At 34.2% G+C, this 18324-nt stretch overlaps 2 protein-coding genes across 2 annotated transcripts; one reads left to right on the forward strand and one right to left on the reverse strand.

Annotated features, from left to right (window-relative positions):
• The first annotated feature begins 5110 nt into the window (after positions 1-5110).
• On the forward strand, positions 5111-9610 carry LOC102595482 (uncharacterized). The gene is made up of 2 exons (XM_006339953.2): positions 5111-5783; positions 7881-9610. Exons 1-2 carry the CDS (start codon positions 5542-5544, stop codon positions 9271-9273), a joined length of 1635 nt encoding a protein of 544 aa, XP_006340015.1. The 5' UTR covers positions 5111-5541; the 3' UTR covers positions 9274-9610.
• A 1688-nt stretch (positions 9611-11298) lies between these two features.
• Positions 11299-17843, reverse strand: LOC102584554 (membrane protein of ER body 2-like). The gene is made up of 7 exons (XM_006339998.2): positions 17592-17843; positions 13772-14464; positions 13592-13687; positions 13103-13165; positions 12595-12804; positions 12070-12131; positions 11299-11969 (listed from the first exon to the last, which is right to left on the reverse strand). Exons 1-7 carry the CDS (start codon positions 17776-17778, stop codon positions 11535-11537), a joined length of 1746 nt encoding a protein of 581 aa, XP_006340060.1. The 5' UTR covers positions 17779-17843; the 3' UTR covers positions 11299-11534.
• Positions 17844-18324: the final 481 nt, after the last annotated feature.

Below are 18324 nucleotides of genomic sequence, written 5' to 3' on the forward strand. Positions count from 1 at the left end.
GACCCAATTACCTAATAATTCAAGGGTATAATTGGAATTAAGCTTTTTATAGAGTTTTAATCCAAACACAAGATGAGGTGGGAAATAATGAACCAAACACTTGATAAAAATAAACTTTGCATTACTAATCCCTGCACTACTAATCCCTACATTACTAATCCCTGCGTTATTAATCTTTGTACCAAACGACCCCTAAGTGTACGAAAATAAAGATCAGTTGGCATGACCGGTTGACCATTCTAGTTTAAATGTGATGCAAAAGTAATTGAGAATTTACGTGGTTATATATTGAAGAAATAAAAGATTCTTCAAGAATTTTCTTGTGTTGCTTATTCTTATGATAAAATGATCATTGTGCCAGCTAAGGTTGGGATTGTATCCCCTAATATTTTGGAACGTATAAAAAAAAAGGTAATATGGGCCAGTTCACCTGCCATGTGGACCGTCCGTAATTATATGATTTTGATAATTACATTTATGCAATGGTCACATGTGCCTTGATACCAACTTACAAATTGATTATTATAAAGTCGTTTGCTCGAATTGTTAAATCAAGAGCATGTTCTAAAGTATGAAATTATATTGATAATGTTGGTTGGTTTAGAAGAAATTGTATGTCTCAAATTATAGCTAAATCATTAGTTATGAGAACAAATCTCCCAAAAAGAAATTTGGTATGAGATAAATTTATCTAATATGTAGCAACACTTGTACGCATCAAGCCAACAAAGGCCCCCCTATCAAAATTAGTTCAGGGTTAGGAACCAAATGATTTTCATCTAAAACGTTGAATGTGCGGTTATGATTTAATTGCTCCACCACACACAAAGATGAATTCTCAAATGATGTTGGGATGAATGTTAGATTTTCTAACATTAGGGGGAGAGATGATTGATAGATGAAAATTACATGAGAAGTGAATTATGAATTATCTAGATCCTCGTTAAAAAAATAATAATAATGAGAACTTGAAGTTCAAGGGATAATTCTTTTGCATAATGTTGCAAATCTATTGCCAGATGAATTTATTGATCCTATGTTATAATTCAGTTGCAAATGCTCCAATGAGAAGTCCTTGAAGGACAACGTCTATGATACTCCTGAAGTGTAATAGACCAATCGGTTCCACATATAAAACTCCTTGAAGAAGGAGAGGAGCAAATGATCAATATGTCATGATAATGAGGCAGGTTCTATAAAAGATCACCACGACATAACACTTCATAAAACCTTGGATAATGTTCATGTACCTGAAAAATGATGAAAAATGAAGAGGTCTCGATAAGTTATATCATATTGGAATCGATATCAAATAACCATCGATAGTATCTTTGATATAAAGTAGCGCTCAATTATGTAAATCGTGACGAGGATCTTGAATTCACATTTGTCACATAGTGTGGACAAATAAATGATTGGCCAAATAAAATGCATAATTCAAGTATAATTTGTTTCACTTAGAAAAGAGACATTTTGGACTGATAGTTCATAAATCAAGATATAATGTCAGTGGGGTATAAATAAATTATTATGCGATAGTATAACCGTAAGATATCAAGTACGGCTTGTTCCTTGGGGCATAAAGATTTTTCACGAAAGTCCTGACATTATTGGAGATGTTTTCTCCTATGGTGGATGCAATGAGATTTATTTTGATCTGGCAATATATGAAAACTTGAATGCATATAATGAATAATTGTCATGTCTAGGTAGACAATAAAGATTATATAAAAATCCTTGAAGCATATAAAAGTTTGAAAGAATTTTTTTCAATAAAGCTTCAAGAATCCTTATATGGATTGAAATAATCAAGGAAGAAAGGGTACAAAAAATGACCTTATTTGCCCTTGCATTTTTATAAAAAAGGTCAGGATCTAAATTTGTTATAATAGTTGTGTATGTTGATGACTTGAACATTTTTAGCACTCTTAAAGAGCTTTCAAAGTTGTTAAGTGTTTGAAAAGGGAATCTAAATGAAAAGATCGTGGTAAGACACAATTTTGTCTTGGCCTATAGATTGAGAATTTCACAAATGAAATATTTGTCCATCAATCAACATACACAGAAAAATTTTCATGCGATTTTATATGGATAAATCACGTTCATTGAGTACCCTAATGATTATGAGATCGCTTGACATATATAAAGATTCATTTTGATCTCAAAAGAAGGATAAAGAGCTTCTTGGTGATGAAACTCCATATTTTAGTGCAATCGGGGCACTAATGCACCTTGCTAACAATACTCGATTAGATATTTATTTTGCAGTAAGTTTACTGGCAAGATTCAGTTCCTCCCCAACAAAAAGATATTGAAATGATGTTAAGAACATACTTGAATATCTTCGAGGGACCATAGACATGAGTTTATTCAATTCCGATGAATCCAAGTTAAAATTGATTGGTTATGAAGATGCAGAATATTTATCTGATCTGCAGAAAGGTCGATCTCAAAAAGGCTATTTATTTACATGTGGAGGCATAATAATATCTTGCGATCAATGAAGCAAACGTTGGTAGCCACTTCTTCAAACCATGCGGAAATAATAGCCCTCCATGAAGCAAGTCGAGAGTGCGTCTGGTTTAGATCAATGACACACCATATTCAGGAAATGTGTGATTTTTCTTTCAAAAAGAATATACCAACCATAATGTACGAAGATAATCATCTGCAAATGAAAGTGTCCATAAGATGATTGTTGCTATGAACAAGTTGAATGAGCAATTTAATTGCAGCAACGAGGTCACGAATAGAGTGATTTTCAAGAATGTATTCGACTAAGCTCAAAGCCTCATCATATCCATGAAACCAGAAAATGATATATCAGAATGAGTTCAATCATGCAACATCTTCGTGAATGTGATTTGATCACAAAGACATTGTCAATATTTGAGAAGTTGGTATATAAGATTGGATGACATCATCACGAGAAATTAAGTGATGTTTTGATCAGGGGGAGTAAAATGTTGCACTCTTTTTTTCTTGACCAAGGTTTTGTCCCACTGGACTTTCATAGCAAGGTTTTTATTGAGGCAACAACTAATGCGTATCAAAAGATATGTATACTCTTTTTCCTTCACTAAATTTTTTTCCCACAGGGTTTTTTCTAGTAAGGTTTTAACAAGACACATTATCTATGAACATCCAAGGGGGAGTGTTATAAATCCATTGAATAGTGGATTGTCCATTTGATTTATTCATGAATTAGTTGTATTCATGTATGCATATTTCCAAGGTGACATGAACCTTTGTGGATAAGTATGTACCTACTAGTTTGGACATTTAACATGGTGACCTTTGGGTGATATCTCAACACTATAAATAGAGATATCATTTACCATTTGTAGGATACACTTGAATAAAAAGAAAAGTCTTCTCCTTCATCTACTTATCTTATCTTCTTTTCTTTATATTTATATTGTTCTGAGCTTGATTTTATAACAAAAGAAAAGATAAAATAAAATAATAATGTACAATCTTCATTCTATTTTCTTGACTTTTACATTAAAAATAATAGTCCATTTTAACAAGTTAAGAGATTTTTAATTTTTTTTTTAAAATAGTAATCTTATCATTAAGTAATACTAGTACTCAAACTTAAATTTCAAAGGATAATCAAAATAATTCAATAAAAACAAACTCTGAATACATCATTTATTTAGTCTAAATATAAAGTTTGTTTTAATTGTTATTTAATTTTTTATGGTATAACATTGTTTAAATCCATCAATATGTAATAACAAAAAGAAATCATTTTAACGATTGATTTGGTGTGATCGTGATTCATGTTATTATTTTAATATTTTCCTCTCATTTTGTCTTTACTTATTATTTTATAATTCTATTTTATTTTTTACTCTATATATTTATAGTAGATCTAATAGTATCCTATTATGTAATTATGACACCCCGTCCGTTGGACGTTGGAGTTAACTCGTACTTTTGGAAGGATGCTTTGTGAGTTATTTTGATTGCACAAAGTTCGTATGCTAAGTGTTAAAGTTAAGAAAGTTGCGAAACAAAAGTTGGTAAAAGTTATTGTAAATGTAGTTAAGGAATTTTCAGAGATTTTGGGTTAAATGTCTTATCGATTTTCTCTCAGTATATGAGGAGTTAGAATGCCCATGACCTATCAAATCGAAGATTTACGAATCTAATTTTCAACACACTACATTGTTCGTATATATAACTTCAGAAAAGAGAAATATTCATATTTTTATGAGACTGCACAAGCAGACACCTAGAAGTGGGATTCCCCTAATTCCTAAGTTGGTGGTCCTTTATACCATCTTCTTCGTCTTTTCTTTTTCTTATTAATAACAGTTGAAAATCCAGAAAAACTCATAACCTACCTTCCAAATACTCCATGGGGTTGAAAATCTAAGCACCCAAGGAGTATTTAGAAGGTGGGTTATGAGTTTTTCTAGGTTTTCAACTGTTATTAATAATAATAAAAAAAGGCGAAGAATGTAGTCTTTTATAAAGACCACCAACTTAGGAACTGTGGGGGGAGGGGGGGGGACCCACTTCGAGGTGTCTGTTATGCAGTCTTACGAAAATGTGAATATCTCTCTACTCTGAAGTCATATGGATGAACGGTTTAGTGCGTTGGAAACTAGATTCGTAGACCTCCGATTTGATAGATCGTGCACATTCTAACTCTTCATATAGTGAGAGAAAATCGATGAGACGTTTAACCTAAAATCTCAGAGAATTCCTCATTGGCATTGCCAATAACTTTTGTCAATTTTTATTTCACAACTTTCTTTTTTGGTTGACTTAACATATAAAGTTTGTGGAATTAAAATAACTCACAAAACATCCTTCCTAATATGTTAAGAAGTCTTAGTTTATTCGAGTTAATTCTAACATTCAAATAGGTGGGATATCATACTAACACCAAAAAATAATATAACCTATACATATATAATATTTATGTGAGGAATATAATACATACTATCATATAATACATTATAGCATAATACGTAACTATTATCCAAATAGAGTGCAGAGGAAAATGATTATGCAATAAGTAATCAGAATATTGTATTTTGTAGATTAAACTGTTTTATACAATGGAACCTCCATTTTAATCTCAAAATTATTCAAGAAATATGCCAATAATCCTCCCTAATTAAAAAAAAAAAGAAGGAAGAAAAAAAGGGCGAGAAGTAGCCGTGTTTCCAGTTTCAGTCTCGTCATCATTTTCTTCTTCCTTGGCTTCTCTTTCAGACAATACATTTCACTTTCTCCCATATTTAGGATAACAAAGGTCCCATTTTTCGCGTTTTACAAGCTTCTTGTCCCACTTTTCTCTCTTAACAACTACCCAAAACTAACCAAAAATCCCCTCTGTATACATTACCATCTTTCTCTATCAACCATACACCAGAATAATGCTATAGACTGTACACTAGTGTGAGGCTACTTGGAGTGACAAAACACTCATTGTGAGCTGGAAAATATGTTATTTTTAGCTTCAATTCTGGATCTATTGTGAAAAAGAAAAACCCCATTTCGAATTTTTACCTAAAAAACTAAATGGGGGTCTTGGTAGATTCTTGGTGTTTCTGTAATGGAGGTGGCAAGTCTGAGAGAATGAAAGCTTCCATTTTTTCCACTAAAGGTCCTGCTATGGTACATATTGCTGGTAGTGCTACTGGTTTCTTGATCCACCGGAATCTTTTGCTCACTACTCATGCTATTCTCCCTTCTGTTGCTGCTGCTGAAGCTGCTGAGATCTGCCTCCAAAATGGTGTCGCCGCTTGCCTTTTCCCTCACAGGTCCGTCTAGTAACAGTTATTGTATCTTCTTGTTCTTACACTAAAAGATAAAGGGTTTCCCTTGTCGTTTTACCTAGACTTGGAGTCCCATTAGTACAAATTAGTTGTAGTTGTTGTTTAGGCCCTAACAAATGTTGGTTGTACCTAAAACTGCATTGAATAATTGGTCGGCTGGCTCTTACCAGAGTGTTTGGAATCTCGAAAACTTTATTCTCTTTGTGTGCAATTTTGTCTTGATGTGGAATTTGATACCATTTCAAGCTCCAAAACTGGTAGTAGTCTTTATTTGTGTGTGTGTATATATAGGGGTACATGAAAGAGCATATTCAGTCAGTTAAACACTTCTCTCTTTGAACTATTATTGTCCTTCCACCAAAAATTATGTTTGGAACGATTTCTGAAGAGATTGAAGTAGCTGTGCCTGCCAGTGAAGCTTGGAAGGTATATGGCACGCTTCAATTGGCCAATATTGTGGTCAAAGAGCTCCCTCATGTCCTACACAAGGTTGATGTAATTGAAGGTGATGGCGGTACTGGGACAGTCCTCAAACTAACCTTTCCACCTGGCACTCCGCTGTTTACCTATTCCAAGGAAAGATTTTCTGTTGTGGATGATGAGAATCGGGTAAAAGTAGCTCTGGTGGTGGAAGGTGGGCTTCTTGATCACGGATTCACTTTCTTTCAGGTGCGCTTTGATGTCATAGAGAAGTATGAAACAACATGCATCACCAAAGCCACAATTGAGTATGAGGTCAAGGAAGAAGAAGCTGCTAATGTTTCATTTGTTAGTATTCAAACTTTTGTAACCATAATGGAAGCTGTTGCTAAGTATCTAACTCAGCAGAAAGATGGTCAATAATCTCCCCGATCCCTTTGTTTCTGTTAACCCGTGAGGATGTTAATTCATGAAATTGCTTCATACTAGCAGAAGGCAGAAAGCTTGTCTGTATTTGTGTATTGAATTTAGCTTGTACCATTTGCCTCCTAGAGAGGGAAAATGAATAAATAAGAACCTCACAATCGCTGATTATTAGAAATGGAATAACTAGCATCACAGGATAGTAATTAGCTGTCTACGACCCTATTACGGAAAAGGTGCGGGAGTTTCTTAAAAAGTTGGTCAAGGTTTGAGGATGAGATAGTTTCTACTGTGTGTCGCTGATGATTGTTATGCGGAGTTTCTTGTTCAGAGTGACAGAAATTTCAAAATAACGTACGTACTAACAAGGTTGTCAAAATATAGTCAATCATAAAATTAGATCTGGATTTGTGATAGATAGTTCTTTCTCCAACCTAATCACACATTGATGAAATTTAGATTGTTAGTTGCTACTGCTGACATTTCAACAGAAGTCTTGACAATTTTGTTAACTCATTTAATTTATGGTATTGTGCTATCTGGTATTTCGGCTAGTTGGTGTTTCAACATGGAGGTTATCAGATGGGTCATGACTAGGCCTGGCAAGGGGACCGGCCCGGCCCGGTACCGGCTCGAGACCGGTCCCGTGTGGTGAGGCGGGTTGGGGGGTTAGGGGACGTGGGATGGGACGGTTCGGTTTTATGTTCCGGTCGACCCAGCCCGGTTTGGCCCGGTCCCATCCTGGCTGAACCGGCCGGTCTCGCGGGACGAATTTAATTATGACTCTTGTACAATGTGTGTGTGCAACAGAATTGGTGTCTTGCTTGTGCGTGCTCTGGTTTCATCGAGTATGAAAATAAAGCAGCTTCACAAAGAGTACCATGCATTAATATCGCATATGATCTTCTGAAAACAAAGTTAAGAAATCCGTGTGTACAATTTTTGCCTGTGGTGATCTATTTCACAGAGAGATGAAGAAACTCGAAGGATAGGATGAAGATCACGTAAATAATTCACTAGAATCTGATGTTTTTCTGAAGATCAATGGGCATTCTATCTGGGGAAGAACTTAACGTTTGAGTGACTATAAGTTACATTCAGTACGTCTTAAAATTGTTAGCTTTCTGATAAGTGAATGCTTTTAAGTTTTATGCATTCTAGTTTTTTATAATTTTGTCCATTGGTAGCACAAGTTCTGCCTTTTGCTAGCTGTCTCAATTTTATACCCTTCTATTGCAGATTCTTTATAACCAGTTCTGTATTAGATCTGACAATAGTTGGCCTTGATGTCATGGATGGAGACACAAATGCACATCTTCAGCAGCCTCACTACCTAAAAACCTGTTCCAAATCTAATTTGGAGCTAGGTAATGTCATTTACCTGCTAGGATATAACGAGGAAAAGGAGTTGACAGTTGGTGAAGGAAAAGTGATAATAGCCACTGATAATCTTATAAAGCTGTCAACTGATGGCATAAGCTGGAGGGCAGGTTCTACTGGTTTTGATGCTCATGGCAATCTTGCATTCATGGTATGTGACCCTATGAAGCTCGCGACATCTCCCAACTCAAAATCCTCAACCACTTCAGCATCCTCTTCATCATCAAGGAAGAAGGAATGTCTCATGCAATTTGGTATACCTATCCCCATAATATGTGACTGGTTAAACCAGCATTGGGAGGGAAACCTTGATGACCTCAACAAACCCAAGTTACCAATAATTCGGTTGATGTCAGCTGGTCAAAAGAGTGATCATTCTTGTGCTTCCTTCACGATGAGGCGTGTTTTTAAGCCAACTGAAGCTGAAAATGGGGGGACTCCATCATCATCAAACAGATTGTCAAAACCTAGAGAGCAGTCTGGCCCAAGCTGTTCCGCTGTTGCAACTAATATGGAAGAGGAAGCATTAATTACTGATCCTCATGCTGTCACTAGTGTACATGGAATTCCAACTCCTGAAATTTATGAGTCACCAAATTTAACTTCAGTACCAGTTAGGATGAAGGAAGGTACTCACATCCAGCTTTTAGATATCAACTTTCCACCCAGGATTGCGAAATTTTCTGGCTCACCGCAACCTGCCAGAAGAATTCGTTCCAGCTTTGGTGAAAATTTTGTCAACAAACCTCCCTTGGAGCATCCAGTTAGAAAAGGTAATATATGGCAATCCAATCCTGTGGCAGATGCTGAGATTGCTTCAACCGGATCTGTAAATGGGATTCAGAGTGAAGTTCAATCAAGTTGTTCTCCTATAAGGATATTGGAAATGGAAAATGGATACAGTAGTGACGGAGAGATAACAATGTATTCTGCGGAAACTGCTGAAAGTCGAAATTTTCCAAGTCCTAGAGAGGGAAGGTTTCAACAGGTAGGGAGGAGCCAAAGTTGTGTGAGCTACAATAGATGGGGAACAGCCCAACAAAATGCGGGTGCTCGCAGAGCAATGCTACAACAACAGCAGAGGAGCAGTATGCAAGGAAGGAAAGTCTACTCCCAAGGGGCGAATTCTCAAAGGAGTAATGACTATTTTAACCCGACAGTATCTTCAATCATGAAGAAACGGAACAACTTGGAGCCACAGACCAGACCCCGTCAAAGTGCAGTAAATTCATCACCAAAATGGAATTTCTGATTTACAAACTTTAAGATAAAATCATTCTTTCGAGCCAAGCTCTCCTTTTTCGGGCTTACACTGTAACTATATATTGTGACTACATGTGCAAAGGTATTTCGAGAAGAAGAATTTTTTAGTAAAGGCAGTCTAATCATCTGTGATGTACAGCAGAGGATCTATGGGATACTTAAATTTATGGCTGCTAGCACACATGTCATGGAATGACATGTGTGCCTCTTATTAATAGTAGAAAAAAGTAGTACTTTTCTTTAGAGGGAGAGATAAAGTATACATAGCCTAAAAAATACAATATTTCTTTCTTTATCATCTGTTGAGTTATCTACCTTTAGTGAAATCTTTGTTAGTTTATATGTTACTAATTTTTAAAATTAGAAGAGCTTGTTAAATTTCGAGGTACACCGGTTGAAATATCTTTAATATCAGTGTCATAAACTGATTGTCTGACTCCACTGTCCATAGTAATTCCTATTACCTTATGGCATACTTATGTTGTTTAAACCGCAATCAGAATACTTTCCACATAGTATTCCATCTAGGGGTGTGTATCGGTTGAAAAGAAGTCATATATATGCTTGAACTTCATGTTAAAATGGCTGAAGTGCAGTCTTTATTTATCGGAACAACTTCAATTAAAAAAAATGTTGAGTTGACCTTATCAAGGCCACAATTTAGTAAAACAATATGTGTTGATTTTAGCAAGCCACTATATGTATGAAGTGCAATCAATTAATGTCTAAATTTTAGCCTTGCCAAGACCACAACTTCAAGCAAAAGATGCCTGAAATTTGGGCCTTGACATGACTATAATTCTTAGGGGTGTGTATCGGTCGGTTCGGTTCGGTTATAAGTATTATCGGTTCGGTTTATCGGTTTTCGGTTTTTAAATATGCTAAACCGATAACCAAATCAATAAGATATTTGTTATCGGTTTTTGGTTTATCGGTTTTAGATCTTTAATGGTTCGGTTTTCGGTTTAACCAATAAGAAAATGCTTTCAAAACAAATATATGACTTATCCAATAATTTGATGCGATACGCATACATCGAAATAATCATCCCAAACGGGACAATAGGGGACCAACTTGCTGTATTTTGGTCATCACAACAAAGTCTTGGTCAATTTTCGATCACCATAATATATAAAACGAGGTCCCCTTTATGCAATAAAGAAATCAAATAAAATCAAATCATAGACAAAAGTCAAAACAGTAAGCAAATGAGGCCATGCTTATGGTAAATCATATATAAAGAAAAGACCCAACTAAATGAAGTTCTTACGTTATTTTTTTTAAAAAAAGCACAAAATCTGAATTTCTAACATTAATCAAATTGCAGATATTTACAATCGTGCAAAAGCTAATATTAATCAATTATAAACTCTAACTAAAGTAAATAAGTAATACTGAAAAGTAAAACCTAAAGGTTAAATAACTAAAAGTAGAGAAGAGAGTTAACTGGTAAGTAGTGTTAATTATTGCGTAAAGTTATTATATTTTTAGTCTAATATACTACTCTATTAATTATATTAATATTTTTTGTTTAATATATTATATATATGTATAACTAAAAATTAAAATAGTAAATTATTATAGGAAAAATGGGTTATCGGTTAACCCAATAACCCAATATTCAAAAATCAATAACGAACCGATAACCCAATAATTTTATTTTGTAAAACCATTAAATAACTGTTAATCCAATAACCCAATATCAATAAATCAATAACACTTTTTTCGGTTCGATTTATCGGTCGATTCGATTTTTGCACGCCCCTAATTCCATCAGAGTAGAAAAAGGTTCTCCAAACAGGCTAGTGAATATTTTCGCCTTACAAAACAGTGCACTAGTACTGTTCCCTAAGCACACCATTTTCATAAAACGGATCCCCACCACCTCTGGCCACTTATGAACTTAATATTGATACAGTACAACACAATATAAGATAATACAATACGACACATTATTATGAGATAATACTGAAAAACCATCAAAACAGAGTGTGAAGTCCCAATGAGTCGAGCGTGAGTACGGCCAAACTGTGTATACCCACCCAAGTAAGTTTTATAAATATTATAACAGGAAACAATACCAGGAGGTGTCTTCTAGACCAAGTTATTCACACCACAAGTAGAGGCAACAAACACATCATCAGAATATCACATAGGAACAAAGAATACAAAAACTTATTTATCCAAATTCTCTGTGGTTCTAAAGCTCGCCGAAGAAGGAAATCAGGATTTAACAACACAGACAAGATGTCAATAGGATGCCCAGGCTGGATTCTGTGAAATCGGCTTTGAGTCAAACCATCCCATGTCATCCATGAGCCTCTTAATCAGATGACCTGCTGCATAACCAACACCTGAGACCATACCTGCAGCTATAACATAAGACAAAATAGTCTTGAAGTATTTACTGAACTTATTTGCTCTTTGTGTATAAGCCTTTGCAGCAGCAAGTATGATAACACACAGAAGAGAAGCCGCGGCAACTGCTATAAGCTTGTAGTCCCTGTCATCACTCTTCCGAAATGTGAAGCCATATATTACAGGGGGGATAAGTCCAAACACAAAATATGACAACATGGCAAAAGTAGCATGAAGGGGGAAATTTTTTCTTTGGCCAAGTAGTTCACCGTATCGATCTACTTGGTAATTGGAACCTCCTCCAACACTATATTTCAAGTCCACCAACTGCAAGTTTGAGAATAGTTAAGAAGCAAGAATTAAAGCAGAAGCAGAAAGGAAGGTAGAACAAGAGTCAGTCAGCAAGTGTAAACAACACAATACTTACATTTTGACAAATGACAAAAAGTCCACCTATCAAATTTGCCACTCCAATAGTAACAATCTTCACTGCAGTATCAAGATAAATCTATAAGTGAGCCATTCTTATTCTGTCAAGATATAGGAGCGAAAAGAATTAAAGCCCTTGGTTTTTTCAGTTTTAATAGCTTTGTTATAAGCAATTAAGCATCAGCATTATCCATAGAAGTCATAATTCTTAGTTTTTCAGTTGTAATTGAGTCCCACATCGATGGTGGGATGGGGACTTGGGAGATCCTCCCCTCATGATCTAGCTTTAGGGGTTGAGTTAGGCTACCTAATGTTGGGTCCCAATATTATATTACCCATGCTCCAATTGCAGGAGGGGGTTGGGGTTGAGTTCCACATCGGTGGTGGAATGGGGACATAGTCTACTTTACTACTTATATGGTCTTGAGAGATCCTCCCATGAGTTAGATTTTGGGGTTGAGTTAGGCCCAAAGTTCATTTCTTTAACAAGCTCGACAACAAAAATAAGGTCTCAATGACTTACTTGTGTCAGCATCAGATGCAGCTGCAGAGGAGACCACTCCCAAGCTTGTGATTGCCTCTATTAAACCTCCATATACTATGCATTTTACAATCTCCAGTGATCTGGAATCTTTAACTTCAACTGGAAGTATTGGTCTTTGTGGGTTGCTGGAATGCCCTGTTGATGGAGAAGCTCTTGGGTCTTCCAATATAGGAATTCGGTAATCATCTCCTGCATTATATAGCTATTTATGAAAACATATTTCCCTACAAACTTTGTAACATAATATGAACACCTAATCTCTAATGCTTCGCGATACTCAACTGAAATACATACAACTATAGATGCTGACCTAATAAGATTCAAATGAAACATATATGTGTTTTTCATGAATTACTGGTATAAGATATGACCACATCCACCACTACATGAAAAGACAAATGTATAGGATCGAAAAATCCGATGCACCACACGAGTACTGGAATACAAATGTTTTGCTACATATCTTCAAGTTTTCCAGCACTCTCACCTTTACTCTCTATAATTTCAGCTGGTGATTTCTTGGGAGGCATTATCCCTGGAATGAAGCCACCTGAAAAGTAGTTCAATTTCCCAAAGATTAGTAGAAAGAAAATAAGATATAGGAAAAATTAGTCTTCGCCTCATGTCACTTTCAACAAGTAATGCAGTACATGTAGAACTTGTGGCCTTTAACATGTTAAGCATTAACCAAGATGCATGTTCAAATGTTGAAACTGGCTAAAAGAGAAGATTAAGATGTTTTCGTGTTACAAGAATACTGAGACACAGGGCAGATAACTAACAATATTAGACATTGTTCTCATACTAATTGGTGAAGTAAAGTGATGCATCAGAAAAATCCAAGACCCCAACTTATAGGCTTGATCAGCTAAGCAATACATTGTTGTCGTAATGTTATCCATAACTATTTGAACTAGAAAGCGGTTACAGGCTTACAAGACATACTGAAATGATTTGAAGTATCATGGCTAAATACCTTCATCTGTGTTTGGGAGATGTGATTCTCCAGCTATTTCTGTACTAGTAGTTCCTCCTCCATTTCCAAATATCGGGAATGGATTGAGCTTCTTTCCTGCATAAATTGAACAACGTAGACCAGTCATCATCATGTGTAGATAAGATCAGAAGAAAATAAAAGTTGTAAACATATATATACCTATACGTACGAAAACACTGAAGCATGAGAGGCATCCAAGTAGCTCCGATTTTTGGTCATGACGATCATCATCAGTTTCTATTATAATCCTTCTTTCTCGTTTTACCCTTCGAAGGACAACTTTAGTTATACGAGAGTTACACTTTGGACAGTATGCATTATGAGTGTGTTTTAGCTTATCAACTGCTGTTGTGTCAAAGAACTCCAACTCAACAGTTTCTTCCTCAACTTGTTCAATGATTGTTTCATTTCCACTTCCTTTTCTGATTGAAGAACTTGATTGTGAATCATGTCCTTGTGAATTAGGTGGAAGCCATACACCAGGAAGAATTTCTCCCTTACCATATTTTCCCGTCTCATCGAGTGAATTTTGTCCACATACACCCTTAGGATTTTCCGTCTCATCAAGTAAATTTTGTCCATATAAAAGTGGCTGACATACACCAGAAAGAATTTGATTTTCCGTCTCATCGAGTAAATTTTGTCCATGTAAAAGTGGAACACATACGTCCAAAATAATTTCACCCTTAGGATTTCCCGTCTCAACGGGTGAATTTTGTCCATGTAAAAGTGGAACACATACAGTAGAAAGAATTTCACCCTTGGGATTTCCTGTCTCATTTATTTGTCCATTAGCATTTCCCGTGTGATGATCACCATTGAGAACAACGTGAAAGTCTACAGCGTCAATTACTGAAAGAGGAACACAAGTTAGGTTCATTAACTTGTAAAATAAAATAAAATGTATTACACAATTGTGTAAGTCCGCAAAATAATTTGACTCACTACAATAAATATGTATATTAATTAACAAACAATATTAAAGCCTTTATCGGCATTAATTTGTCATTAAATTTAATATTGCTATACACTTTAGGAATATTTACAAAGAGTGTTAATTATCTGTAAAATAAACATATTTAACAATAATTAGATTATTACCGCTAAAGATCACTTTTGGTGCAGTGACTTATGTATTATATAGTGGAAATTTTGACCAAAATAAGCTATTTTAAAAACCAATTCACCAAACTAATATGCTTTTTAAATTTTTTACAAAAGTAGTATAAACGTACTTCATGGTAACGTTTTAGGTTATTTTTATTTTAAAAATTCAACGGACAAAAACTGACGGAGCTGACGACGTTAAATGAATAAACGTTACTGTGAGTAACGTTTTAGGTGTAAAACGTTACTCACAATAACGTTTATTGAGAATCCAATCACGTCAACCCTGCAAATGCAGAATCAAATCCTTCAAATTTAAAACGTTACTAGTTAAAAAAATCTCTTAATAATATGATAAACTTGACTTATTTAATTCATACCTGATGAAGTTTTGTGAATATTATTTTAACAATGGGCAACACAAGTAAAAGTTTTGTTGAATATTGTTGGAATATGCAAAACATTCCTTACAACAACATTTATATTATAATCACATGTGGTCAGTTTAAAAAATGGAGGAATATGACTTTAACAGAGTGTTGTAACTGACAGTCACGTTTTTGAGGTAAAACGTTACTATGAGTAACGTTTTATAGCTAAATTTGCAGGAGTCGAAGACCCGTGTTGGATTCTTAGTAAAATAGTAACATTTTACACCTAAAACGTTACTGTGAGTAACGTTTTAGGTGTAAAACGTTACTCACAATAACGTTTATTGAGAATCCAATCACGTCAGCCCTGCAAATGCAGAAACAAATCCTGCAAATTTAAAACGTTACTCACAGTAACGTTTATTCATTTAACGTCGTCAGCTCCGTCAATTTTTGTCCGTTGAATTTTTAAAATAAAAATAACTTAAAACGTTACCATGAAGTACGTTTATACTACTTTTGTAAAAAATTTAAAAAGCGTATTAGTTTGGTGAATTGGTTTTTAAAATAACTTATTTTGGTCAATGCTTCTATATAGTGGAAGAGAAAGTAAAATATTAGTTGAAAAATGATTTAGAAGCCTAATATTGTTATCAAGATATATATTAAACTAGTTCATACTCCTTTAGAATTAAGCAAAGGAAATTGTAATGGTTTGAGGAAAATTGAAGTGGCCTACATTTATAGATTAACAAAAAACAAAGGAAATAGAGAAGAAGCTCACAATCAGTCACGTCTTGTTAGCTATAAACTTGCTGGCAGATTTTGATTTTCAAATTCCTAGTTTCGTTATCATAAATAATTTAATCTAGCTATCTATTAGCTGACTTTAATTGGATATATATATATATATATATATATATATATATGACCCAAGAAAAATAGGACCTGCACTAGAACAAAAACGACATTTGTGACCTGTAAAACTATTTAGCAATAATTGAGTTAATGTTCTTACGTTCAAAGTCTTTAAAGCCTTTAACAATATTTATTTAGAATGTTGATTATAAATACTCATATTTATTATTGCTGTTAAATATATAATATGACAACAATTATATATATTATTACCATAAAATAATTCCCACAAAATCCTTTATTTTTTATAATGCTAAAGTCAAACTTTATCAAGAAGCCTTGATTTTTTCTTCTTCAAAAAATCATACATATTAACATGATTCAAGCTTTATTTATATCTCGACATATTTGAATTCTAAGAACTAATAAGAACATGTTTGAATTCTAAGATCAACTAATAAGAAAATATACTACTATAAGGTAATCTTTTAAAAAAACAATAATTTCAAACACCTCCCCTCACGTATTGCTCTATTACACTGATCTCCTTCGTGATTTACGATATTAAACTTACAATTAAAATAAATAAATAAAACTTAATATCAAAATAAAATTTCATTGTTCCAATATGTTTACAGCAATGTTTGAAAAATTGAGTATGAGAAAAAAAATGAAATTTGAACGGGGTGTTTGCCGTTTGGTCATGAAAATTATGAATATTTTTAGAAAATAATTTAATTTTATCATAAATATTCAATATTTGAAGGAATATTACCCTAGAATTAACCCATTATTAGTCAATGGTTTTACCATTGACTCACATTAGTTGAGGAAATGAATTTTTTTAAATATTTACGAGCTAGCTATATTTCGACGTTGAATAAATACCAACTTTCACATATAGCAAACATAAAAATCATATTTGTATGTTATAACTATAGTTTGCATAATTGTACTCCATAGCAAACATAAATATGTATATTTTGCTATACATATACAAAGAAAACAGTTGTATAATTCGCTATACATATACAAAGAAAGCATTTGTATAATTCGCTATACATATACAAAAGAAAACAGTTGTATAATCTATTTCGGTATACATATACAAAAGATCAATTGTATAATTTGTGTTTGTATAAAGCGAGAAAGAGAGAAAGACAAAAGAAAACTGGGCAGGGAAAGATTGTATTTGTATAATCGTAAATGTATAGAACGAAAATATATGCATTTGTATTTGTATATACAATTTTCTCTCGCTTTATACAAACACAAACGCAATATATACATTTGTGTTTGTATAAAGTGAGAGAGGTGAGTGAGAGTGGCAAGCGAGATCTGGGGAGTGGCGAGCGAGATCTGGGAGAGGGGAACGAAAATGTATGTATATATACAATTTTCTCTTGCTTTATACAAACATAAACACATTTTATACATTTGTATTTGTATAAAAGCGGGAGAGGCGAGCGAGACTGCCACCAAAACGAGAGAGGCGAGTGAGATTCCACCAGGGAGAGAGGCAAAAATAGCAATAGTTTGCCATAGGGTACAATTAAATCAAACTATGTTTATAGCATTTAATTTGAATTAATAGTTTCCTATTATATATAATTTTCCCTTGAATAAAACCTAAGATATATTACCTTCATTAAAGTAGACGCTATTTTTAAGCTTGTCCTTGCTCGCCTCTTCCTCATCACTGCTAGACGATACTTCATCTTCATTAACAACACCACGATCAACGTTGGCTGAGCGTCGAGCTTCACGTATGATGAGCGTGTCCTCCACCGTCTCCTCCGCCATCCAGTTGTGTTGCGCGGCAACCTCCATTGGAGTATTAATTTTAATTATGTGGCACTAAGACTTGTGAAATGGTATATATGCGCGCAGCACGCTACAACTCAAGTTGCATCTCTCTAACAGCCAACTTCATGTGACATAAATAGACAACAATTTAGTCAATTATTAAATCTTATTTTAGTTTTAAAAAAATAGGTAATAAATGAAGGTGGTTAGGAGAGAAGTGTGAAAAAAACAAGTAAACGCCTACTTGGTCGTCTATATAAGAGGGGGAAAAGAACATGATAATTAAGTGTGTTTTTTTTCTAGATTGAAGTTATAAAATTATATATATTAGATGTTGTACTCTATCGACTTCTTCGTATGTTTACTTCTTTATATTTGAACTCTCTTGATGCAGAGGCATATCTAGGATTTTACGAACATGAGCGCACTATATTACAAAAAGATGGATTTAAGATATATGATTTGATTTTTAGGTTCTTATCACTAAACATAAAACAATTTTCTTTTAGGAATTTTTAATATAACAGACTTGAAATTTTGAAAGATTACAAAAAATAAATAAAATTAAAA

The sequence above is a fragment of the Solanum tuberosum genome, unplaced genomic scaffold (genome assembly GCF_000226075.1).
Source record: "Solanum tuberosum cultivar DM 1-3 516 R44 unplaced genomic scaffold, SolTub_3.0 scf00013, whole genome shotgun sequence".
Lineage (NCBI taxonomy): Eukaryota > Viridiplantae > Streptophyta > Magnoliopsida > Solanales > Solanaceae > Solanum > Solanum tuberosum.